Source organism: Scleropages formosus, chromosome 11 (genome assembly GCF_900964775.1).
Source record: "Scleropages formosus chromosome 11, fSclFor1.1, whole genome shotgun sequence".
Lineage (NCBI taxonomy): Eukaryota > Metazoa > Chordata > Actinopteri > Osteoglossiformes > Osteoglossidae > Scleropages > Scleropages formosus.
This window is the reverse complement of record NC_041816.1, coordinates 15498430-15525325: the sequence shown is the minus strand read 5'-3', so window position 1 is coordinate 15525325 and position 26896 is coordinate 15498430. Positions and strand designations below refer to the sequence as shown.

Below are 26896 nucleotides of genomic sequence, written 5' to 3'. Positions count from 1 at the left end.
ATGCGGCGACCCTCACCTCTGTCACACATTGCACTTTACCTTGTCATTTCTGATCAAGGCGCATCTCTGGCAGGATGACTTATAGATGAGGGAGGGGAAGGATTTCTAAACGTGTCTGAACTTCGTATCTCAGTCTGTTTGTTGTCTTCATCTGGCTGTAACTTTAAAAGTGTAAACACACAAAAACACCCACCCACACAAACAGAAATACCGTGAGATGCGCGCAACGTGAACAGCATCTCCTTGGCCGTACAGGACTCTCTGGTGCGAGATGAATATGTGCGTAGTTCTGTAGCTCTCTTCCACTGAATTTCTGTCTTACATATATATGTGAGTTATGTGAACAATCACTGTCCTAGGGCAATACATTCTGTGTTTTTTGATTTACAGTAAAGTATTTTGTTTCACTACAGAAATCGGACGTTACCCATGCCTGCAAAGTGCCGCTTATGCTCCTCACCTACACAGGTTTAGGGCTATATAGACCATATACAGACTAAACTGCATGAGAACAATCTCTTAATATAGATTCCTTCGTGAGCATCAGCAAAAATATACCTTAATTCTGCAGATATGTAGAGGTGTGAGTATTAGTTGCTTCCGGGAGAAAGACGTATAACATTGTAAACAAAGCATGTAGTGTATTAAAAATAAAATGGTGCAAATAAATAAAAACAGATGGCAGTGCATGAATACCCAGCTACATTTATTCACTTAGCAAATGCTTTTCTCCAAAGCTACTTACGATGGATACTATGTAGTGTTACTAGCCCACACACCTGATTCACCAAGGTGACTTACACTGCTAGATACACTACTTACAAGGGACTACTCATCCATGCATCAGTGAAACACACTCACTATGGGGGAACCTGAACAGCATGTCTTTGGACTGCAGGAGGAAACCAGAGCACCCAGAGAAAACCCACACAGACATGGGGAGAACATGCAAACTCCACACAGACTGAGCAGGGATCAAACCCACGTTCTTTTGCACCACCCAGGTGCTGTGAGACAGCAGCGCTACTCACTGTGCCACCGTGCTACAGTGCACTTTGTCTTTGGCAGTGGTTTCAACCTCAGCAGTTTACTTTTAAACTTTTATTTTGTGTTCGACGGGACATGATGGGTTAGGCAGCTGGACAACACTTTTGTCCGTGTAACAATGTACCCACAAATCTGTTTAAGATTTTAAATCAGTTGTTTTCTCCGAGATGTACGTCGCTTTGGAGAAAACCTTCTGCTAAATGAATACATGTAAATGTAAATGTAGACACAGGTTGTTCACAGTTGCTTAGAGTTGCTGTTTCGACAATATTCTCCGTTGTGCATGGATGGGTACTAATGAGCAGTGCCTGGCATTTTTGAGTGTTTTATGGGAAAGGCACCCGGGGTCTTGGTGTTTGAAAAGTACACTTGATATTTGAGAAAATGTATCCATCACCAAAACACACACACACACACCTTCAGAACCACTTGTCCCATACAGGGTCACGGGGGAACCGGAGCCTACCCGGCAACACAGGGCATAAGGCCGGAGGGGGAGGGGACACACCCAGGACAGGACACCAGTCCATCACAAGGCACCCCAAGCGGGACTCGAACCCCAGACCCACTGGAGAGCAGGACTGAGGTCCAACCCACTGCGCCACCGTGCCCCCCGCACCAAAAAACACCTTCATTCTAACTGGACTTGCATTTTATAATTTTTTTTTTTTAATATATTAGCATATATTTATCCCTGGTTGTGGTTATTTGAATATTATCCAGGGAAGGGTAACATTTAAGTCAAGGTTTGGCCCAGAGGCAACATCAACCCATCACACACACACACACACACACACACACACACACACACACACACAGACACACACACCCCCCCCCACCAAGGACATTTTCATTTTAGATTCATCAGTTCATCTGCTCAAAATTTCTGAACATATTGTGGATGAGGTAACTTATTTAAGCAGGAGAGAACATGTAAACACAGGACGGGGACCAGAGATGTTTTATCCCAGTATTGCTTTATGAATTCATATCTGGCCAAGTAAAGAATAAAAATAAAGCAGAGTGGTGAAACTAGAGTTTGGTAGTTTTACATGCTATTGTGTGATGCCTGACAGATGGAGCACCTTGCTTTGCTCATATGTCAGGCTGTGTCCACTGATTCTCTATTTCTAGATTGCCGTTATGCCCCCTTATATCAGTCTTGGGTTTTATGTGGGAGTTCAATGCCTAGCAGTGTGTTCTGCACTTAACAATTTCCATTTGCAGATTCACCATAGCATCACCTCACCATTTCTCAACACTGAGAGGAACTTGAGAGCTCAGTAACATGATATGTTTTATTCTACTGGTAAACACTGCATCTGTTTACTGAGGTCTCAAGAATACTTTTACAGCCAGTTGTGGCTTACAGTCAGATCTGTAATTTATATACGTGCTCAGAGAAGTATATACAATTCATTGCCGAATTTTAGCCTTCATTCATCTCAGGAAACTGATTATTTTAAAATTCGTTTAAAAAGTGTCGACTTCTGTGGTTATTTTTGCCGAGCATGTGACCATAATCACTCATGTCACGTAGCAAGCAAAAATATGCCATCATTTAGCCATCTGCTGTTTGTTTTCCAAGTGCAGAAATGTCACACCTCAGTCTATCTTCTGTAAGTAAAATCCCAAAGACATATGCTCCCACTTTCCATTTGTTCATCTGCTACATGCAGTGTATTCAATATCAGCGAAGGTTTAATGCGGGAAGCTAAACCTCTGGGATGATTTTAAGACCGTAGAAAAAACTGTGATGATATTTCCCCGGTATATGTCATAATCTGGAATATAAAGCAGTTGAATTTTTAAATTATCAGTTTACCTCTGTTCAGAGGTGTGTAAGCTGATGGAGTAAAATTTCTATGGAACATAGTTTATCGATGATTATTTTTCGACTATTACGTTACGTTATGCTGAGTAGCTGATTTCGTTAGTTTCAGAGCTCAAAGCTGTGATGATTTCTGACCAGCAAAATGTAAAGGAATTAAACAAAACTAACTTTGTGTAGTGCCTATCAAGTTGTATTGTTTGCTTTTAAATGCTACAGTAATGTAGCTATAGCCTTGGAGTCGAGGCAGCTAGTAATGTAGTGGTTAGAGCTGATGCCTTATGACCTCAAAGTTGCAGGTTCAATTCCCATCTTCAGCTGTAGTACCCTTGAGCACGGTACTTACTCTAAATTGCTCCAGTAAGAATTACCCAGCTGTATAAATGGGTAAATAACTGTAAATTGCATTGGAGAAAAGTGTAACCTGGATGAATAAATGTATCTGTGAATCCAAATAGCAAACCCAAACTGAGGATGATTAAAAGTCACGATTACTGTAAGAGTCATTTGCAGTATATTTTTGTTTATTATATGATAAAAGTTCACATGATAAACATTTTATTAGGTGCAAAGGTGCACATCAGAATGTAAAATCCGTCATTATCTTTATTTATACTGTCCGCATTTTAAGCATGTTGCACATTGTGTATATAGTCAATTGTTTCTTCTCTCCCACTATCCATGTGAGCACTGACTCCTGAATCTTTGCAAAGGTCAGAATTTTGTTTTTATAAGATCTACGCTCAAACACATTTAATGTGTTTTTGTTTTGTGTTGAGTTTAGCAGTATTTTCAAGGTTGCCAGTGCGGTTTACATAAGGCGTTTTTAGCAAGTCAATTGCAAACACATATCCACCTATTTAGAAGTCATGTGTTAACCACATGTACCTTTAAAATCCTGTGTCACAAAAAATGTCATTTTCGAAACACTAATGTTCTTTATCCTGCAGTGCTGGATTCGACCTATTCGGTTTCTGTCTTCTGGGCGGTTTCAAAATGCCACATTCTGAGCACATCTCCCCTCCCCACGTTGTGACTGTGATCTGATCTATCACAGGTCTCTGACAGCAGGTGTCAGCACAATTTTAATGGCTCTAAATAAGCACATTTTGGAGAGTGGCAAAATGCAGTACTGTAATTTACATTTGTGAACGCATATCAAGATATTATTTCCATCTTGTTTTTTTGTACTTTTCTCAAAGGCCTTTGTGTATTTTATTCAAAGAACATCATTTAGGAAAAAATCTGTGACATCTGAAATGGGGCTGTCTTACAAATACAATCCACAATTTTGGATTGTAATTTTGAAACAATTCTGCTGAACATTATTGCTGAATTAAGCTAATATACATCAGCAATACTAGGTTAATATTCTTTGGTTGGACTTTGAAATAAAAAGAAAGAAGATATTTTTGTCTGTGATGCTGTGCTGCTGCTTCATTTATGTAAGGCTGGAGTGTTTTTTTTATTATTATTATTATTATTATTATTATTATTATTATTATTATTTGTCATCAACCAGCGGGTGGCGTGGTGAGGCAGTGGGTTGGATCAGGTCCTGCTCTCCAGTGGGTCTGGGGTTCGAGTCCCGCTTGGGGTGCCTTTCGACAGACTGGCGTCCTGTCCTGGGTGTGTCCCTTCCAGCCTTGCACCCTTTGTTGCCAGGTTAGGCTCCGGTTCTCTGCGACCCTGTTTGGGACGAGCAGTTTCAGATGGTGTGTGTGTGTGTGTGTGTGTGTGTGTGTGTGTGTGTGTGTGTGTAATTAGACGATAAATTAGTAAAGTATATAGGATGAATTATTTTTCAAATGCTATGTGAAAAAAGCAACTGTGCCATGCAACAGCTCACAGTAAATCCAGTAAATACTTTAATGGTAACCATACAGTGTTACCATTGTTCGTAACATTAGTCCATAGTCTTCATCGTCCACAGGACTGAAGGCTGCAGGCATTGCAGTGTTAAGAAGCTGCAGTTTATTCAGTTGTCAGCTCCACTCTGTCCTTCTCTACAGTAATGTCTGTTAAGGTTAGAGAAATATCTTCTATGCCTGACCAGTAAAACACGCAGCCCTATCATTTGCAGCCATGACTTCCTGGAATTTGAAATGCATTGACAGCCCCTCTACTATTAAAAAAAAAATCCACTAACCTGTTCATCTTAAAATTTGATCTACGCATAGAATTAACAATCCTATTTTTGGTCATAAAAAATTGCAAAAATTTTTTAACTGAAGCAATTTAGGTGACTGTTTATACTTGCTTGAACGGTAAAATGGGAGAATAACTTCTGATACCTATGAACTTTCATGTTATAATAATATTTCCTTAACCACAAGACTTCCTGTTTCTCTTCATGGAGCTTTCCTGTCTACTGGCTGCCAGTGCCTTGAAACTGCCGTGTTGGGTCAAGCTGTCTCGTGTTCAAGTGTAGGCCTCAGCCCCTCGGTGGCAGTCAGCCAGCCTGCTCTTCAGGCCTGGCCATAATGGGCCTCAGCTTTGCATATGATTGTTTGGAAATGTAATTTTTTTGCTGGGAACAGTCTGTCTCTGTCACGACTGATTAACTGCCATGTCCTGATTACCAGCGAAGGGGCCAGATCTACAAATAATAGTTGGAATGACGAAGCAGGGTGTTGAGGGCGCTGAGTGAAGGAGGATGTTTCTTCGTAGCGGAGCCGGTGGTGTTGACACCTAAGTTGTGCTAAACTCAGCTGACCTCTCCGCTGCGTCCTCACATCGTTGCCAACAGGGAAAATTCTTCAACGTAATGCGATGCTAATCGGGCTTGTGGTCATGCGAGATTGGGTTTTTTGGCATTTTTAGTTTCTTTCCTGGAATGTAATTCTCATGCCCACCAAAATGCACTTCTGAAGTACAAAACAGGCGAAAGTAAAATGACTGTGACATTTCTAGTGGTTCGCAGAAATAGAAAAGACAGTCCTGTTTAAAAGGGAATATGAAGAGATTAGTCATAAACCCAGACTAACTCGGGAGTTGCTTTTCAGGCATCGACTACATTAACATTTGAGAGTGAAGGTTAGCCAGGAGTGTCAAGACAAAGCAATGCGAGTGACTGAGGGTCCTCTCACCAGCCTCTGCAAACACTCAGTTTACCACTTTCAAAGTCCAGTACGTGACCTTTTTTCTTAAAAAAAAGTTTGTTGTCTTCTTACTTTTATGGTAACATACAATGGCACTGATAATGCGTGCTTATTAGATTTGGGAAGATTAAACCTTGATTACCCGTGTTCTTCTGAGGCCATCTGTCAGGCCGAAAGAAGGGAAGCCGAGGCGTTGGTGAGTTGGACCCAGAGCAAAACCAAAAGGGGCAAGAGAAAAACAGTGGTCGGGGACAGGCGTGGGTCAGGCGATGAGCTGTCGGGGTTTCGTAGGTGAGACGAGGGGCGTAGTCGCGAAGACGCAGCGAAGGTCGGATGTCAGGCAACCAGGAACAGAAAAGAGGCAGGAACGCAAAGCGCACGGGAGTTGCGCTTGCTCGAAATGAGGTTCCGCGAGCAGGCGTGGAATCCCGGCCTCTCTGATGAGAGGCAGGTGCGGGTGTCGTGCGCGTGACACCATCTTGCTGAAGAATGCAGACTGCCTTTGGGCATTTACTCTTGGCATGGCTGCTGAGCTCACATTGACCTACTAAGACTTTGGCAGTCCTGGTAACTGTTCATAAGCCCAGTTGGGAGTTACAGTACTTTCTCGGGAACGTGGTAACCATCTGAGCTGTGTATCAGACCGCGTATTTTCGGTGTGTGACTGAATATTTCTGTAGAGTCAGGATGACAGCAGCTTCTTCGTAGTTTGAACCGAGTACAGCTGAGACTTTTAAGAGTGCTTGCTTTTATACGTTCTGTGTACATGAATTTAAAATATTAATTACTACTGTTAATCGTAATGATTACTTGAAGCCTCTGCTCCTCACAAATAATCTCATCTTGTTCTTGTCACAACTGTATATGTAGTCTCCAAAATGGGGACAATGGGGAAGCTGGGAAGTAGAGCATTCTTTGACGTTCTTGCCCAGGGGCCTCAACTTGGCCCGTCTTTAAATTACACTATATAAAGGAGCTTGAGGGGCGCAGCTCAGTCAAAACTGCAGACATGCAGCATGTGACAAAAGATGGAGAGCCTGTGAGGTACTTCCTGTTTTTCACCCCGCCCTCTCTTCTCTTTCCTCTTCCCTGATTGGCTGCTTCAGCCCCATTCAGCCAGCACGGCAAAGGCAAAGCAGCTTCCCTGCGGACACACTACCAGCATCTGCGCGAGTCTAAAAATACGTGCCACGGGGTAGCAGCTGCTGTGACAGCAGGCCTCATTTGTCGATGCTGTTCCTCCAGAAGCTGTTGAGATGTCAGCTTCTTGTTTGCAGCTTAGGGCGCAGGTGTTATAAACACTCAATGCCCTATAGATGTGTCTCCTGACAGACAGAGGGACGCAGCAGGCTGATCTTCCCGAACCAAGTCTCCTTCTCCGAAAACCGACATGAAACCGGCGTGTTCGCGCCGCTGAGTTGGGCCATATCTTCCGACTGTCATTCGTCATCTGCGAGTCTCAGTTATGAGTTATAATTTAGAGGAATGAATTCTTCTTTCCGTACGTCTGTCGCCCATTGTTGATGTGTCGTATAGGCGTAACGCTGCTTTAGAGGTTGCGCTTCTAGCAGGGAACAGCAGACGTTCCACAAATTAATTATGCGGAATACTAACAAGTTCACCTTTAGATCTTAAATTCTTCATTTTCATTTCTTTTTTAATGGCCACTTTTAAAATTGTTTCTGGCTTATAGCACAGACAACACAAAATCATCCAAATTAAGTACAGAGCAGCACACAAATGTATATAAGCAGTCTGCCTAATGTGACGTTTTACAGAGCCGTTTCTCCTACAGAAGTAAACACAATTTCCCCTTCTGTATCAGGGTTGTAGTTGTAATTGATACTGTTATCAGGATTCGCAAAATTTTCCCAAAACTTTCAATTTGGGTCTGGGTGCTTGCTATGTTTTTTTGCCACTATTCGTATCTCCCGTGTGACAAAAACAGAAGTATACACCCAAATAAGAAAATAATCCATGTGAAAATGGCTTTAATTTTCCCGTAGCTTTTATAATTTGCTGTGATGCATAGCCAAGGAAATAAGCTCTTTATGTGTTTCTTTCTTTTTTTGTATGTCATAAACGTTTCAGCTCGGGTTTTCTGTTGTACCTCAACCTAGTCAGGGAAACAGTTTCTCTTTAGTTTTTTTCTCGTTTTTGCACCATGTACGTACCTGATTGCTAGAAGTACAAACAAATGCATTTTTGCATACTCTTTATTAATTCGTTTATTGCTCTTGATCACTTATCCAAGATGGGTATGCACAACAAAAGTCTGAAACAATACTGAATGCAGGCAACCTGAAACATTTGTTCTATAGAGTACATGTAAAATCAATGGAAATAATGCTCCAAAACCCAAAAGGAAGAAGATCTGTGCTGGGTTTCAGTGCTTCACAATCTTGTTTCGTACTCTTTTTGGCCATGTTGCCCAGTCCTGGAGCTTCAGTGTGTGAGCAGGCCTTTCTCACATTGAGCTTCAGGGATGGTCTCATGAGCTCAAGGCCCTTCTGTCCTGGTGGTTAGGTGGTCTGAGGAGGGATTATAATCTTTTTTACCTGTCTTCACAGGGCCTCCCAGCAGCCTGGGGTGTCAGACCTAGAGATCATCTCACAGCAGGTGGAGGATGAGAACCAGTGCATTGCTCCAGTCCAGCTGGTCAGCTTTGCCTACAGGGACCTCCCGCTAGCAGGCCTGGACCTCTCCCTTGCAGGGTCCCAGCTCCTGTCCAACATTGATGAAGAGGACACCAGAGAAGGGTAGGGGCTGGCACATGTTTATCCCGTCACACATCTGTCTGCACACACCTATATATTGCTCAACAGACTTATTTGTCTTTTGGAACACCTTTATGTAGACCAGGTACCCACAAACTGTCCTGAGAAAGCAGCACATACATAGTTTGTCTGTATGTACACTGCACTATCTTGAGTCTGTGATCCATAGTTATTCGTGACAAGAAGTAAATCTATGTTCTCCTGAGCAGTCTTGATTGAGGGGTACATACTGCATGCGCTATACTTAATAAATGTGCAGTGCAGTCATTTACCTCATGCAACTCATTTGAACAGATAGCACAAAGAAACTTTGTAAAAACTTGTCCAGGGTAGTGTATGTGGCATTCAGGGTAGAATTTATTCCTATTATGATATAGCTAGATATTTTGCAAATTTAATATAACTGCTAAATATTGTGGAATGTGTATTGTCTCCCATAAGTTATATAGATAATCTTACTGTATATTAGCCTTCAGCCACTGCCCCCATGGTTGCAATGAGTATATAATGTACATGCATTTGTTTCAGCTTAACAAGGAACATACCTGTGTAATTTTAGGGATTTTAATTTGTATTAATGTTACTGTACCCAAAACAATTAGATGCATTTGATATTAATAGACTCTCCTGCCACAGTCTGTTTTGGCCGAAACCCCCACTGTTTGGCTCACTGTGTGGTCACCAGGTATCAGAGTCTTGACTTTGAGATACTCAGCATCCAACCCTCAAGAAGGTCTGTCTCTGCAACTACCCCACCACATACATCCTTATACAGCAACACATGCAGCTTGATGCTGAGCTGTAGTGGCCTGTGTGATGTCCTTCCTTCCAGGAAACGTGACTCAGACCCTTCGCCACTGCGAGATCCTCCTTTTCACACAGAGAGATTTGATAAACACCATAAGCTTAATTACACGACCCAGCACACCTTCCAAGTGCTCCATTTGTCACAAAATCGTGCCTTGCTCCCCTCGCCCCCCTTGTTTATGTGCCACGATGAAGCAGATGGCTTTCATGGAAACATGGTTATCGAGCCCATAGCAATGAGCGGATGGTGGAGCGTCCAGGTTCTTGCGGAGGGAAAAGTGAGCGTTCCTTCTCAAGTTGCGAGCACTGACAACTGAGTGCTGTATGAGTTGCACAAAAAGGCCTTGCAAACATTCCAGCAAGTCACATTTGTTCACTGCACTTGTTCACTAACTGTGCTCATTGTGGGAATAATGAATAGAAAATAGTACATTTCATTATAAATCCATACATACAATCACTTCATAAATGAGACCCCTGGACTTGTGGCCAAAAGGTTGGTAGCTCGTTCTCAACCAGGGTTCAGCTTTCTTTAGCTTTTTGAAGGGCAAAGCATGAAATTTCAAGCGCTGGAAGTGGATATTAAAGAAGATTCTGCTTAGCTGCTATATAAATTTATATATGTAAAATGACACGATGTGTGTACAGGACAAGAAAGTGGTACATAATAGCATGGACCTGGTAGTTCAAGTCCTCAGATGGTCCTTGCTACAGTAAGTCAAGCCAAGTGAAGTGTATTGTCGTGTGTGCAGTTCGGGTGTACATCACACAATGAAATTATTTCTTGTGTTGTCTCCTACAGACTGAAAATTATAAATACAATCCAGGGAATGAATACAGACAGAGTAAATACAACACCAATAAACAGATAATCAGTACAGAAGTAATCAATAAGGAATTAGGCAATAAGGAACTGAATCTAAAATTCCTTGAATAAAACATCCAGCTGTACAAAAGAATTAAATCTTTGGGTAAAAACATCATGAAAGACGTGGAACAGCAGCTGCAAGAAAACACAATCCACATCCTACTACAGTAAATATGCAGTCTTATTGATATTTATTATGCTGTTCTAGAGATTGTTTGCTTAAGTATATTAACTTTTTCTGCAGTCAGTAAATGTAGCAGCCTAGAATTTTGCTGCTGCTTTGAAGAGAATTTCTGATGACTCTTTAACTTCTGTGTTTTTCAGTCTTGCGTAGTAAACTGTAGGACATAGTGCGTATCATACTGACATGTCCCAGACCAGTAAACTAGGCTGCCGCCGTGTTTGCTAGCTTCATTTTTTACCTCTGATGGACCAGTACTCTCTTTAACAGTGTGTGTTTTCAAAGAAAGGGCTGTGCAACGGAACACCTGACAAGCACGAGAAGAGTGTTTTAAAACTCTCAATATATGATGCAGAAAAGAAAATGCTGCCAAGTTGAGGGTTGAATCAGCATCACAATGAATGTATTACCAAAGAGTGCTTTGCCATGTGGCACATCTAGAGCTGTATATGACCCGAGTGGCTGTCATCACCCATTTGTGGAGGTTACATCTTTAAGTACTACTTCAAGTCTGCAGGAAATAGCTGCTACGTGTATTTTTTGAGGGGGCGTGGTGGTGCAGTGGGTTTGGCCGGGTCCTGCTATGTGCGTGGGTCTGGGGTTCAAGTCCTGCTCTGAGTGCTTTTCGGCAGACTGGCGTCCCGTCCAGGGCGTGTCTCCTCCCCCTTTGGCTTTGCGCCCCGTGTTGCCGGATTAGGCTCCAGCTCGCCGCGACCCCTCCTCGGGACAAGCGGTTCCAGCCAGTGTGTGTGTATTATTGGTCAATCTTTCGCATATTGAATAATTTAGTAAAATGTACCAGATTCATATTGTTGTTATTTCTTTCAGTGAGATGTAATTGCTGACCAACATATTTTACAATGAATCGATACAACACAATTTGTTTTTGATCTCATTTCCTTTTCATTTTCTTTTTTGTTGAATGGAACTGTCTAAAATTAGGTAATGATTCTGCAGAATGCTCTTTTTTACTTTAATTTCCTCATTGGTGTGCTGTTAGTCCGTTGATAAGAAGTTTTGAAACACATGAAGAATGTTTGAACAAAGTGGATAAATATTTGTCATCAAGCCACCTAGCAGTATTTGTGATTTATGTAGTTTTTCTTAGTATGTTAATGGTAGTCCCATTGCAGTTATCTTTATTATTTTTCTTATGGATATTGCTTTTCTTTGAAAATTAAGTTGTGATCATGAAATTTTTCTTAATTATACTTTCTTAGTTCTTTGTACTGTATATTGATTGAAGATCGTCAATGGCCTGCTATACGTGTATTTTATCGAAAGAAAAATTGTGTTAGTTATCCTAATGTTTAAAATATATTTGCAGCGAAAAGCGAGTAAAGGTTTCTGCAGTCCGCATCTGAATGTTGGCAGCAAAATGGGAGAATTCGGCAGCCTCAACCTTGACATCTCCTGTAATGCAGCCTTGTGAAATGCTCCAGCGCTTCTAATACAGGTCTGGCTATCACCTTACGCTTCACGGGGTTTCCATGGAAAAGACGCTGTGCCGCTGGAGTGTCTGAGCGGGCTCACCCTGCTCTGTTGCTTAATATAGCCTGCCCATCAGCAGCAGCGGGCAACTCTGTGGGAGCTGGTTGTTCTTGCAAACATCAGGGGGCACTTGCTGTGTTAGCAGTTTCGGCGCCGCGGTGAGTGGAGTGCGGTTATTAGCTGAGCTCCGGACCATCTATCTTGCTGTCCGAGTGGCAGCGGAGCCCAAGGTGGCGTACTTTGCGTTCAGCAGTTTTGATGCCTCCCTCCTTTCCTTCTCACTGTGCTGCACTTGTTGACTGTATTTTTGTACATTTCACCTTTTCTCTCTGCCTTTGAAATTTTGCCTAGCTCCCAAAATGGGAGAATTTTCTCTCAGTTATGTAATCCTCTGAAGCACTGTTGAATCAGTGTTGTGCACTGTGCCGGGTTTGGGGTTCATGGCATTTTCTTACCAAAGCTATTTTATTACCACAGCTATGGCTTGTTTGTGGAAAAACAAAATATGCTATTTATTTAACTTATATTAGTTAGCTTTGGTTAATCTGTTCTGGCCGCGGTAGTGTATCTTCAGCTAGCATTTGCTGCAAGTTATTAATCGCAAACAGCGTGTTGTCATGAGACACCAATCCATACTGAGAATGGTGTTAATGTCCTCATTATTAGTTGTATGAGATGATAATCAGGACCTCTGGCTCGTAAACTGTGTGATTAATGACCATGGCTAACCCTATTACAAAGTGCAGACAGAGGCGTGAGGGAGCCGGAGAAGCCTGCTGATAGTGTTCTCTGGGTCCCAACAGAGCTGAGCTGATGAGCTGCCGGAGTGAAGGGAAACAACTGCACATGATCCCTGACCTCAGAGGCTCCCTTTCCAGTTCTCTCAATCCTCATGTGCATCCTCAATGCCACACTCTCATTGCCATCTCACTCCGGTTTTCTCACTCCCAGCCTCTCACTCCTAGGTTCAGTAGCAGACTCAAGGTATGACCTGATAAATTATTTCACGTCATAAGATGTTCAGAAGGGATTGCTTTAGGATTACTGGGATTAACTTGACGGAAGCCTGGGACATTCCCTATCAGATTTCTCCTAGTCACATTCACTCTTCTTGCAGATGACCAAGTGCTGAGATTCCACTAGGCCCTGATGAGTCCATTCTGAGGTCCACACAACCCTGTCAGATGATGTCATTTCACACACCCATGTCCTGTTGCCAGGAGCTGAGGATGGAGCATATGCCGCTGATCATAGTGTTAACTAATGTGAGAAAGCTGGCTGGTGTTCCACACGAAAGACAGATGGTTCAACTAGGTCAGTCTCCTGCTGCGTCAGGAGGAGGACCAGGAGTTGGGCTCCTCCCCTTCCCATTCCTCACCCCACTGCGGCCATCCTCGCACACGCTATGTTTCGTTTTCAAAATCGTATCACAAAGTGTGCAGTCGTTGATAAGCTTTTGCATGCAGATTTAGGAGTGGAGCTGCTTGGAAGTCTGGAAGCCACACTCAAGCTTTCGTACTAGTGTGCCTCCAAAGGTGCGCTGGAGCTGTAGGACACCTATACTCAGGGTCAAAACATGACAATCATGACAAACTAGTTTCCACTTCAGTAACAGGCGTGAGGGTGTTGTTTCAATGAATAATTTAAAATTAATTATTTCTATGAATAATTTAACATTGATTATGCTAAATAGAAGCTGAATCATTTTCCTTTATTCTTTGACTTTTAAAGCTGCACTTTTGTAACATTAAGCAGGTATACAGGCATAAGCGTAGGAGGTACAGTTCTTTCAGGGGAGGAAAGTACCTTTTGCCCGAATTTTACGAATGTCATATCAGTAACAATAAACAATATTTCTTGAAATTTTTTATTCAAGCAGTTTTGCTCAAATTGAACAAATAAAACACTAAATGAAGTTTAATCAATTTAGATTACCAAAGTTAATGGATTACCTAAGAACTGTCTAAAAGTTCAACACTGGTACATTCTAATTTAAGTAAAACAATAATAATCTTAGAACCTTAGAAAAAGTAAATTACACTTTGAAATTCTAAGTTATTTTTAGAATTTGGTATTTTAGAAACTATTCTGATATATGGTCTGGTATAACAATATTATGCTAGAAACATTATGTGTATGTAACAACACCAAAACTAACTTCTTTTTAAACAGTTGTAATGCTGTGCAGATGAGTGCAAATTTCGCACAGTTTTGCAAATCAGTACATTTCCATTGATACACGAAACACTGCAAGTGAGGTTTTGTGCTGCTGAACTTTGATTTGCGAATTTTTCGTTGCCGTGTTTTTGACCATTTTTACTCCGTGTATATTCGAAAACCTGTTACATGCAGCTTTGCAAAATTAATACGTTTTCGTAGTGATTCGCATATGAAGGTGTACACCAGTATGCAGCTACTACTGCATGTGTGTGCTATTGCTCACTACCTCCTTATTTATCCCCTTCATGTGTCATTATCTATCTGTTTTACGTTCTACGTTTTACCCACTCTCTGCCCAAGTTTCAGAGAATTTTCCCTAAATTTTAGTTGTTCTTGTGGGCTGGGGGGCGGCTGCTCCCCTGTTTCCTATAACTATGTAGACAGGTCATGGCACTATTACTGCCCTTGTGGAGAGAACATCACCTGATGTCCTTGACGGCCACAAAGATGTTAAATACGAAGCAGTTAGCTCACTGGAAACCCACTCAACAGCCCTTGGAGACTCATTTGTATTTATGGTAAACTCCACAGCACTGTAACCACTCTTGTATGATTCACAGTCTAGTCACTATGGAGGAAAGAGTCAGCCCAATAAATGACTGTTGATATTTAGATTCTGTTATTTTGTGGATGGCTGTTATTACTTAAAGTGTATTGTATTTAGCAGCAAAAAAATTGAGAATGTCAGGGAATTTTTGGGCATGTTTTGAGAAGGCTGGCTTGTTCCATACAAATTGAGGAGAATTAATTACTGTAGAGGGGCAATAGCAGAATGTGGTAGCAACCTAGGAGGTACTGTGAACATTTTTGTTGTTGGCATCTCCTAATCTGTATTTTTGGACAATAGGCTTTAGGGCCCATTATCAGCACTCGGTAGTGTTATTTCTAGGTTTTATTTTCAGTGCCTTGCCAATACTAAAAAATACATACTCTTGCAGTACTGCTTTCGAGTGTCTTCAGAGAAAGGGAGAATTTTCCATTTCATTCGTATGATCAGTCAAAACATTTGTAAAAGAACAGCTTAATTAAAGACAATCTTAGCAGCTGGTCCCCTCTTCCAATATGTACATGTGTATGAAAATTGTGTATTGTATAGAATGTATTATTATTCAAAAATCATATTTTACATGTGAAATTAGACTTCACCATTCATATTATTTTATGCTTATGTAATGCAACTCATGCCCAGAATGTTGCTTGTAAGAGCAAACAGTAAATTAATGGATGTCATTTTTACAATTCTTCATTGTTGACGAACACACGAGGAGTGACATTGTATCGCTGGCCAGGAGGGAAAGTGGTCAGGGACACTTTCTTTCTCTGTTGGTGAGGACTTTTGACTGACTCTTCTCCATTTTTCCAAGGACTTAAAGTTTAAACTTTCATTTCACAAAGTTTAACTAGTAAAATTTTCTTGGAAGAACTTAGTTGGTGAACTCAGGAAGTTGTAATTAATTCCCTGTAACTGAAGTGGTATGGGCATCCGTGCCTTTGTTCATTGCTCTTGCTGCGGTGCCGTTATGCAAGTGAACTTCTTTTTGAACCTCCTGCAGATTCCGCTCACGGTTCTCTCCCCTCACATGCCAGGAGCTTCCCCTGCATGCTGAGCCAGGAAAAAACACCCTCAACCTCCACCCAGATCATCTCATCGTAATGACCTGCAAAAGCTGACCTGTTCTCTACTCTGCCAAGTCTTCTTTCAGCACTTGGGGTGGTTGTGTCCTGTTAGCAGGCCTCGGGATTTAACAGCACAGGATGCCTTTCTTGGGCACCGTGGGGAAACCAGGGAATACTGAATTGTTATTTTGATCTCGATTTTTCTCAGAAGTGACTCATTTTCGCATCAGAGGCCAGTAGTCAGTTCAGATTCACGTGTCCTTGTCAATGTAGCCCTGTGCAGGTATGTATTCTTGGTATTTTCTGTTAGATCTCACACCATTGTTACATGTTTGTTAGAATGATCCTTGTAGTCTTGTGGTAACAGTAAAACAATTATATGGCTTCACAATCCGTTACAGCAAATGTACTCTTTTCTGTAGGCTTTTTTACCTTGGGTGCAAATAACACCACTGCTTGCAACCCCACTTTTCTGTAATGACTGCAGACAAGGTTGTTTTTATTAAATTTATTATTTTTTAAATATTTTAATTGATTTTTACTCTGTATTACCTATTCTGGTGTAATTTTCCATGAAATGGTCTTTAGTTCTCCAAAGGCATTTGTTATAAGGAAGCATTCAGCTGCAAAATTAATTATAAGAGTTACAACAGTCTCAGCAATAATAAACACATATTTTGTGCTTCTGTGATTTTCCAGTCTTTATGGCTCTAGTGGAAAGGTTTGCTTTTGTTTGAAAGCTCACACCTCGTGTTGTGCTGAATGTGGGGATGTGGGGCATATGACAAGTTTCAGGGGCATGAGATCTTACTGCCCTTCAGTGCTGGCCCCAGGGATGCAGCTGGGCAGATTGAGAATTTTCTGGAATTCAGGTGCTGGATAGTAGTAGAATAGTAGATTCATTCTCTATAGAGCCTGTCTGAAGACACAGACTTATTAGCATGGATGGCTTCCGTGTCTTCCACAAGGAATTTGAGTGAAAAAGACTGCTTTTGCAATACTATGTTGACACAATTACCAGCAGAATGGTTTATTTACAACTGTTGACAGAGCAAAGAAAAATGAAGACACTAAAGGCTTTTGGGATTAATCAAAACCTTTTCTTGCTTTCTGTGCCTTGTAAATAGCAAAACCTCTAATCCAGGAGGACTCAGGGTCCTTTAAGTGCAGCCATGCACAAATATGCATGTGTATTTCCTCTGGATAAACTACAATAACTATGAAAGCCCATAAATTTAACGAAGAAAACGAGGACACCAGAATGGAAAGGCATTTTTCACATTCAAATACACCATCCATTATCAATAACTGCTTGTCCAGTGCAGGGTCATGGTGGTCTGTAGCCTATCCCAGATGTATAAGGTATGAGCCCGGCTTGTTGCAGGACAATCACATGGTCATTCACTCACACAGATGTCTACTGAAAGAAACCTGAAACGCATGTCTTTGGACTGGAGGAACAAGTATTCAAATTTATTTAAAAATTTCATCATAACCGCTGTAATACAGCAAAAACAGTGCTCTCAATATCAGTCAAGCTGTTTTTAGTTCAGTATCTGCTTTATTAATATCTAAATTACCCTGGAAACAATGACCACTAATGTAGAAGTAGGGATCGAATGTTGGTGGCTTGACTCCTTTCTTTTAATATAAGCCCTGCATGGAAACAGATATCCCTTCAAGCAGTTTTTACCATGGTTGCACATCTTCCATAAGAAAAGTTCTCCCTACTTATTTTTGTCACGTGACAAATAACTACCAGTCACAATCATTGATTGAGGTAGCTATAAATTACAACTGAAATAGTAGTTTCATTACTATTTTGATCTATTTAGCTGATGCTTTTCTCCAAAGTGTCTTACAATCTGAAACAGTTTGGTAATTTTTGCAGGAGCAGTTCGGGGTAAGAACCTTTTTCAAGGGGAATACAGAAGGAGTAGGAATTGAACTTAGATACTTCAGGTGTAATGTGACAGGTCTTATAACCACTACTCTGCCTGCTGCCTCTTTAAAAAATAAAATAAAATGAAAAAAGCTTTTGCAAATATTCTGTAAACATGTAACTCTGAAGCAAATTAAATAATATTAACATAATATTACATTTAGCTGAAACTTTTCTCAATGTTAAGCTCCTTTCAATTATTTATAAATTTGTACAACTGGGTAATTTTAGTAGAGCAGTTTTGGGTAAATACATTGCTCAAGGGTCCTACAACTTTAGGTGAGATTTGAAGCAGTAACTTCTGGATCAAAAGGCAGCAGCTCTGACCACTATACTATCAGGTGCCCCTAGATAAAGTGTTAATCTGGTGATCATGTCAAGATTATTTACTAGCATTGCTGCACAGTGCCTTTTAACAGCATAGCATTCATGTGCTTTTCAGGGTGAAAAACATATTTTTAACAAAGGGTGACATTTTTTTGTCTATGAAACGGTTATTTTTCTGTAAGAAATCATTTTAATTCAACCACTACACAATGGGAATTCACCTAATGTATGAAATGAATGGGTGAGAAATTAGTGTAGTTGTAAACACCCCTTTAAAACCAATGGGCAAAGATACAGTTTGTAAGTAAATTTTAAGCATAGCGAGTCCACAGTCCAACAGCACAAACTGTTTGCTGTTGTTTTATGGAATGAGCTCCAGACTCTAGACCCTCAGCTTCCTGACAGCTCTTCCCGTTCTCATTCCCCATGGAATGGATACATCCGCACTGGCACTGTGATTTCACCCTATAATGCCCAGAGCATTACGGCTGAGCCAAGCCAGCACCATCTGGAGAATGCAGACTCCCTCCTTATCTTTAGCCAAAAAGATGATTGCTAACAGCATGATTATGCTTTTATTTGATTACTCTGACATTGTCCACAGGCCAGTGGGTTTGTCCTTGCTAAGCATGTTTGTGACTCCCTACAAAGAGCAGAACAAGAACCCAAACAATGGGGGGTGGGGGGGTGCTTCTGGTAATATCTCTTTTAGACAAGAAACATGTTGCCCCTCTTAGAATAGCAATGTCTCTCCCACAAGCACACACTGATACACACAGCTGTGTAACCAGTGTGAACTGGGCTCACTCTTTCTTGTCTAACCTATCTTGAGGAGCAAGCATCTGACGTTATAACATCTACTCGGTGTTCACTCTGTGCTTTGTCTGTTGTCCCTCTTTTCCTTTTGTCCTTCCGGTTAGTGGCAACACTCTGAACAAGCCTCCTAGGAATTTGCTGTATTTAAATAATGAAAAGTATAAGCACGGTTGATGGACACTTTGAAACTTGTCACAACTCAGTATCAGGCCACGGTCAGGGCTCAAAACCACCGTGTTTTCTTTTCTTATATCATTGGATATGATGGCATTTCATCTAGTGAGTAGTGCACTGGATTAAGAATCATGTTTAACAGCACAATAGTTCTGTCTGGACATCTTGACATGCTACAACGCTATCTGGCATCCTCATTTTGAAAGGTCATACAGGAGCGCAATATTTAATGTATTTCGGTTTTTGTAGCCATAAAAAATAAAGCAAACTTTTAATTGGTCTTATTTTTGAAAGTTTCAAAAGTGTAGTGTAGGATTGTACTTCTGTCTCTTGAAAGAGGTATCATTATGTAATTGCACCGTATGCTTAATGTGCATTTTTGTATTCCATTGACTTGTGACACTGCACAGGAGCAGATCTTTCGAAACTCCAGTGACAGAAGCCCAGGTTGGCTTTGCTGTTAGAAGGGCATTAAAGTTGCCTAGGTAAGGGGTGAAACATTTCAGAGGTGCATTTATTTGAAGCATATAACTGTGTCCACTGTGTCATATTCCGCACGCAGGCCTCTTTCTGCAGTCAAGAAACACAAAACAATATTGTTTTTATGTGAGGGTAAGCCCTCAGTGACCTCTGTTCCAGGAAATGATATCCAAGATGCAAGAAAGACACTACTGTATTATTGGCAGCTGGAAGTAGTGCTGATCCAATACACCTGTGTCAGCAGAAATAAAGCAACCTATCCAGTTGGGGGAAATAAACTGCTGTAACAAGATAAAAATGAACTTAAGTGGCTGTGGGAGTCTTAGATTGGTTTCAGCTATATTTGAGAACATTTAACTGTACCTCCTGGTTTGAATCACAGCAGTCTTTATCCCATCCCAGAATCACTGGCGATAAAGCTGGGGCAGTATACCCTGGATTTGACACCAGTCCATCGCAGGGTAGCCGCACACACATACACATTCACCCATACACACCCTTCATGCAATTTAGAGTGTCCAGTTCACCTGACCTGCATGTCTCTGGACTATGGAAAGAAACCAGAACATGCAGAGGAAGCCCACACAGACACAGGTAACACAGGTAGAATATGCAAACTCCATACAGACCGATCCAGGTTGTGTGAGGGGACAGAACTGAAACTGTTTGCTGCACTACTGTGCCACCCCCTCAGTTCAACTCACTGTGATTTATTTTTGTATAGTATCCTTCCCAATGGGGTACCTCAGACTTGCTAACAGAGGATAATAGAAATAGCACAGAGACATGCAAAAATACACTTACCAAGCACTTCATTAAGAACACCTGTGCACCTAGTTATTCATGCAATTATCTAATCAGCCAATCATGTGGCAGTGGCACAATCCATAAAATCATGCAGATACAGGTCAAGAGTTTCAGTTAATGTTCACATCAAACACGAGGATTGTGATCTCAGTGATTTTGACCGTGGCATAATTGTTGGTGCCAGACGGGCTGGTTTTGACTGTTTCTGTAACTGCTGATCTCCTAGGATTTTCATGTACAACAGTCTCTAGAGTTTACTCAGAATGGTGCGAAAAACAAAAAATATCCAGCGAACAGTAGACGGAAATGCCTTGTTGATGAGAGAGGTCAGAGGAGAATGGCCAGACTGGTTCAAGCTGGTAGAAAGTCTACGGTAACTAAGATAACCACTCTTTACAACTATGCTGAGCAGAAAAACATCTCAGAATGCATAACACATTGAACTTTGAGGAGGGTGGGCTACAACAGCAAAAGACCATGTCGGATTCCACTCCTGTTAGCAAAAGCAGTGCAGGCAAGAGTAAAAGAACAGAAAGCTGAGGCTGGAGTGGGCAGAGGCTCACCGAAACTGGACAGTTGAAGACTGGAAACACGTAGCCTGGTCTGATGAATTTTGATTTCTACTGAGGCACACAGATGGCAGAGTCAGAATTTGGCATCAACAGCATGAATCCATGGACCCAACCCGCCCTGTGTCAATAAGCCAGACTAGTGGTGGTGGTGGTGTAATGATGTGGGGAATGTTTCTTGGTACACCTTGGCTCCCTTAATACCAATTAATCATCGCTTGAATGCCACAGCCTATTTGAGTATTGTTGCTGACCATGTGCATACCTTCATGGCCACAATTTACCCATCTTCTAATGACTACTTCCAGCATGATAATGTATCACGTCGCAAAGCAAAAGTTGTCTCAAACTGGTTTCATGAACATGACAATGAGTTCAGTATACTTCAGTGCCCTTCCCAGTCACCGGATCTGAATTCAGTAAAATATGTTTGGGATGTGGTCGAATGGGCAATTTGCAGCATGAATGTGCAGCTGACAAATTTGCAAAAAATGCATGATGTAATCCTGTCAACATGGATCAGAGTATTAAAGGAATGTTTCCAGCATCTTGTGGAATCCATACCACAAAGAATTGAGGCTGTTTTCAGAGCAAAGGGAGGCCCTACCCAGTATTAATATAGTGTTCCTAATAAATTTCTCATTGAGTGTATCTTTAATAATAACACCAAGCAGTAGAGCTAAAAGACGAGAAGCAAGAAAACTCCTAAGGTTGGAGCAGGACAAAATAAGTTTTGAGGTCCAAGGCCAGCTGGCTGTCCCCATACCCCCTTCCCCTTTCTGGGCAGCCAGCAGTATTCAGATAAGGTGAAATGTTTGTGCTCAGAAAGCAGAGTCAAGGTGGTAATCAGGTGGTTATCCACACTCCCACTGCTTACTGAGCAGGTAGTCTTCAGTGGATCAGGGGGAGGCAGTCCAGGGCTTGCTGAGCTCTACACACAAGTGCACTCCAGATGGTGCCTGGGATGCTGGCAACTGGGGAGCTAAAAGTGGTAAAAATATGTACACATGACAATTAGACAACACTGTGATGGCAGCCTCAGGCAAATTTAACTTCCACAAAATATCCTACTAGCCGTGCCCCCTGTAACAGTGAACGCACTTTGTATAAAGGTGTAGTAAGGGAGTAAGGATTGTAGGAAAATTAAAAGAGAAGTGAAGAGACAATGAAGTAAAAAAAAGCATTTAAATAAAAAAATCAGAATTTATGAAGTTCAGATATTTTACTTTTCCCATATCGCTTTAAGCTGTTTTCATCAGTTAAAAACAGAGTTCAAAAAGAAAAATAAGCTAATTAAGAAGCTTTTTAATGAAACTGACGAATAAGCTTTTCACTGGATCTGTACAGGTCCTTATAAGGTCATTACAGTATGGAAATATTTAATTGGCTTGAGGGCCATCAGTAAAGTGGTTGGGGGCAGTAGTTTATAAACTCTGCCTTTAAATGTAATATTTAGAGTTCAATGGGCATGAAAGCAGTTGTAATTCTGAAGAATGCTTGGTTTAAAAAGCAGGATATTTAAATGAAAGGTATTTAAAATGGCTCCTACGTAGACTGTGCTTCGTAAAGAAACTGGTGGTATGTTTGGAGAAGAAGGAGCGATATAAAAAGTATAGGAGCTCTGCCAAGTCAGGTGAGAGCCAAGGCACAGAGCGGAAAGGAGGGTTCTGTGCAAGCAGCCAACTTTCCATTCCAGCTGGACCCTCGGTGCATGTCTTCTGTGGCCCTCGGCCAAGGCAAACGGTGACATGTCCTGGGGAATAACAGCGTTTTCCACCCGTCATGTCCCTGGAGGTGGAAGGCTGGTTCAAGCACAGACCTCCCAGAGTTTGTCTGTAAAGGGATTTGTTGATGTTAATAAAATGAAAGACAGACAGACAGACAGACACTGCTTGTCCTGAGCGGGGTCGCGGCAAGCCGGAGCCTAACCCAGCAACACAGGGCACAAGGCTGAAGGAGACACACCCAGGACAGGACAGGACACCAATATGTCACAAGGCTTCCCAAGCAGGAGTCAAACCCCAGATCCACCAGAGAGCAGGCACAGGCCAAACCCTCTGCGCCACCGCACTCCCGCTTTAAAAGGGAAGACTAAAATTAATATTACTCTCTTCTCTTTTGAGGAAAACATTTGTTCAGTCTTCATTGTTATCAGTGATCTATAGATCCCTCTTCAACAGTTCCTTATCTGAACTGTCTGCATCTCAAAATCAAAACTTTTCTCTGTATTTTTAATAATTTAAATGGTTCCATGGTATGCCTGTGGAGAATTATATGTTCCGTATGTAGTTTGCTGTTAAGGATGTTTTGCTAGTCTTTGTTAGAGCTTTTTATTGATTCTGAGATGGTGTAAAAGTATCAGCCACTGTCTCTGCTATCTGAGGTGGTGGGCTTGAATCCCCCACCTGCTGCAATACACCTGAGCCAGGTGCTGTCCCGGAATTGCTCTTGTAAATGTTCGCCAGTTGTTTAAACTGGTAAGTCACTGAAAATTGCTTAACAGTGTAAGATGTTTTGAAGAAATGTGTTAGCCAAGTGAATAAATGTAAATCACCATTAATAAGATCCTGTTCATTTGAAAGATTTCTACCATTACTGTAAAACAGCTCCCTCTGCTGACATCTCTATAAATATCCATGTGTACATATTTACAGGTTTGCTTAAAATGTTATGTACATCATAATCTGGCCATCGCTGTCTTATTGCAAAAGTTTACTATATACTGCATGTGCTGTACTATACAATGTGACTGCATTTGACAGAATAAAGCAGAGATGTCCATTCAGAAATAATAATTCTCTCTTATTTGGTTGATATCCAAGGTGACCGACAGTGTTACATTTACCACACCTAAGATTTACACAGTCAAAGTGACAATGGTACCAACAAATGGTATCTATTGCAAAAATATAGGCCAAAGAGCACAGTTTGATATAAGAGGAAGCTCACGAATGACACAGAATAGCAGATTCTAGACACATATTTTGTGCAGTGGTGGTCTACATGCATTTAACAAACCTGCATCACCAAAAGTTAAGCACAACAGTACCAAATCGGTCCTCTGGAAGACAAAAGCTTTTGTGAAGGGGCATAACTTTACAAAGGGAACTTAAATTTAGAGCAGAATAGGTACCCTGGCAGGGGCATAGTGGCGCAGTGGCACAGTGGACGGGGCGGGGTCCTGCTCTCCGCTGAGTCTGGGATTCGAGTCCCGCTTGGGGTGCCTTGTGACGGAGTGGCATCCCGTCTTGGGTGTGTCCCCTCCAGCCTTACGCCCTGTGTTGCTGGGTTGGGCTCCGGTGACCCCTCATGGGACAAGAGGTTTCAGACTATGTATGTTCAGACAGATATCCTGGCTCAGTCATTGTATGAGTCAGGGACTGCATGTAGTCTGAACTGAGCATTTTATGCTTTTTGCAACGAGTTCAGTTCATATGCTGTAAAATTATTTTGTGGATTTTTGTTTAAAAATGTACATACTATTAATATGATGTGGGCTGTTATGTTGGACATTATTAACCTTTATTTAGCTGAAGCCTTTGCCCGAAGCCGCCTACAGGGCCTCAAGAAAGTACTCATCCCAACCTCTTATTTGTTTTTCTGCTGTGTTACATGGTCAAATGAAAATTTACAAAACCAGTCAAAAGTCTGAATTACCCTAAGGCAGAGGGTAACTATTTTAAACAGATTTGGCGAACAAGGAGACAGACAAGAATCCACTCCATACATCGACCTGGTATAATAGAGTAACCGGGTTGTTACACATCATGGTTTTTCAGTCATTTCACATGGACCTTCTGCACCTTAAAGGACCACTTTTAAAAGGGGCAAGACCTGTATATTATACATCGGGTCCTTTATATGCAAACTTTTGAGTAATAAACACGATTACAAATTTTTAGGGAAGTTTAATATTGATTTTTTTTTCATAAATAGAGATCTCATGCAATTCAAACCATGTGCCAAAGCTTCACCTGACGTGCAGACAGACAGCAATCATGAATAGTAAGTGCTGCTTTAAGTAAGTTTTTCAGCACCCTGCTCTCACCACAGTTCTTTATTGTGCTTTCTTATTTAAAATGGGTCTTAAAAACCACTCCCAGGGGACTCAGAATATACAAGCTTGTGCACTAGGCGTCCTGCTCACCAGAGGAAAGGGCTGTCTGCCCGCCTGGTCTCCACCAGCTGCTCAGTGGAGGAGAGAGACAGATAGAGAGAGAATCCACTGCTGTGCTCCTGTCTGTAACGTGGAACTGTCACATGGCTGACATTTACATTTTTTTAATTTAGCTGACGCCTTTCTCAAAAGTGACATACACAACTGAGTAAACAAAAGTGCATTTCACCAACAGACAGAGAGCGATTCAGCTATGCAGTTCTCAGAGTACAGTCAATTAGTCCAAAGCCACTGTTTTTGTTGGCACACCTTACACTAGTTTCTGTACACAGAATTAGAGAAGAATGATAGAACTGATGACGTGCCCCTGGCCCACTCTGTATTCTGCTAACAAACGTCTGGATTAACAAACTAACTCTCGGTCCCAATTGAGTTCATAAGCGGGGGAGCCACTGTAATTGGAAATTTCACGGATCAGGTCCGGCTCTTGCTGCGGTACCTTCAATCAACACGCTAACCATCAAGTGACAAATGGCAAAAGTCCTGGCATTTTTTCGCTTTTTTTTTGCAAATTTTCTCAAAATTTTGTTGAAACTGGCCAAAATATTTGGTCTCGACAATTCTTTATTTCACTGTTAATATTACAGAACCTTTGTTCTTATTTAAGAACTTAATAATCATTTTAAATCAGGGAATAAACAGAAATGGCACTGGCAAAATTATTGGCACCCCAGAGGCAATATTTGGCAGCAGAGTCTTTGGTCAAAATACATGCAATGAAGCGCTTGTGAACTTCCTGCACCCCTCTACTGGCATTTTGGGCCACTCTTCTTATGCAAACTGCTACTGTTCTCCCACAATCAAAGGGTCTCTTTCCCAAATTGCTCTTTTCAGATCTCTTCTTGTTTTAATGGGATTTAGATGCTGACTCATTCAGAACAGTCCAGTATTTAGTGTTGAACAATTCCTGGGTGCATTTTGGATGGTCTTTTGGCAAATTGAAGCTGGTCTTTCTTATGTCTCTCTCTCTCTCTCTCTCTCTCTCTCTCTCTCTCTCTCTCTCTCTCTCTCTCTCTCTCTCTCTCTCTCTCTCTCACCAGTGGAGTCCCTCTGGGTCTCTTACTATGAAGCCTCCTTTGAGTTGATGACAGAGGGTGTGAGTTGAAACTGTTGTCCTAATGTCACACTGAGTTTGTGTGGCAGTTGATCAAGGTGGTTTCACCAACCTTTGCTGCAGTCTTTTCATGTTTTCTTTTGCAACCCCATCCAGAGTAGTTGGCTGCAGTACCATGGCCTTTAAACTTCTTGATAACCTCATGTAGAGCAGAAACAGGAACATCAAGGTCTCCGGAGATGGATTTGTAGTCTTCAGATTGTTCATGCTTGGCTACAGTCTTGTGGCTGACCTCCTCAGACTTATTGTTTGTTTTCTTTCTTTTCTCCATGCTCACTGCGGTATACACAATGCCACAAAAAAGAGACAATGACTACTTTTCTATATTCAAACTATTCCCCCTAAGTGAGTTCAGTTCCAGCGTAAAGGAGAATCACCTGCTTGAAATCTGTTTCTCACTACTGGTTGAAGATACCAATAATATTGTCCTGGTTATTTTAGGATTTCTTGTGAAACAGGCTAAGATTAAAACAGTTATTCAACTTTTTTGTTTTGTTCCACTGCAAATCAAAGAAATATGTATGTGGGTGCCAAAAGATTTTTTAATTTC

At 41.4% G+C, this 26896-nt stretch overlaps 1 protein-coding gene across 2 annotated transcripts in view; it reads left to right on the top strand.

The window, feature by feature from the left end:
- Positions 1–26896, top strand: part of tmem266 (transmembrane protein 266) — a 45279-nt gene that overhangs the window by 4967 nt on the left and 13416 nt on the right. Inside the window, exon 3 of one of the 2 annotated variants that reach the window (XM_018763801.2) lies at positions 8550–8738. In XM_018763801.2, the coding sequence (XP_018619317.1) occupies positions 8550–8738 (189 nt within the window). Of the gene's footprint in view, positions 1–8549; positions 8739–15719; positions 16224–26896 lie in introns of those variants that run through there. The other variant, XM_018763802.2, reaches the window with a different exon arrangement.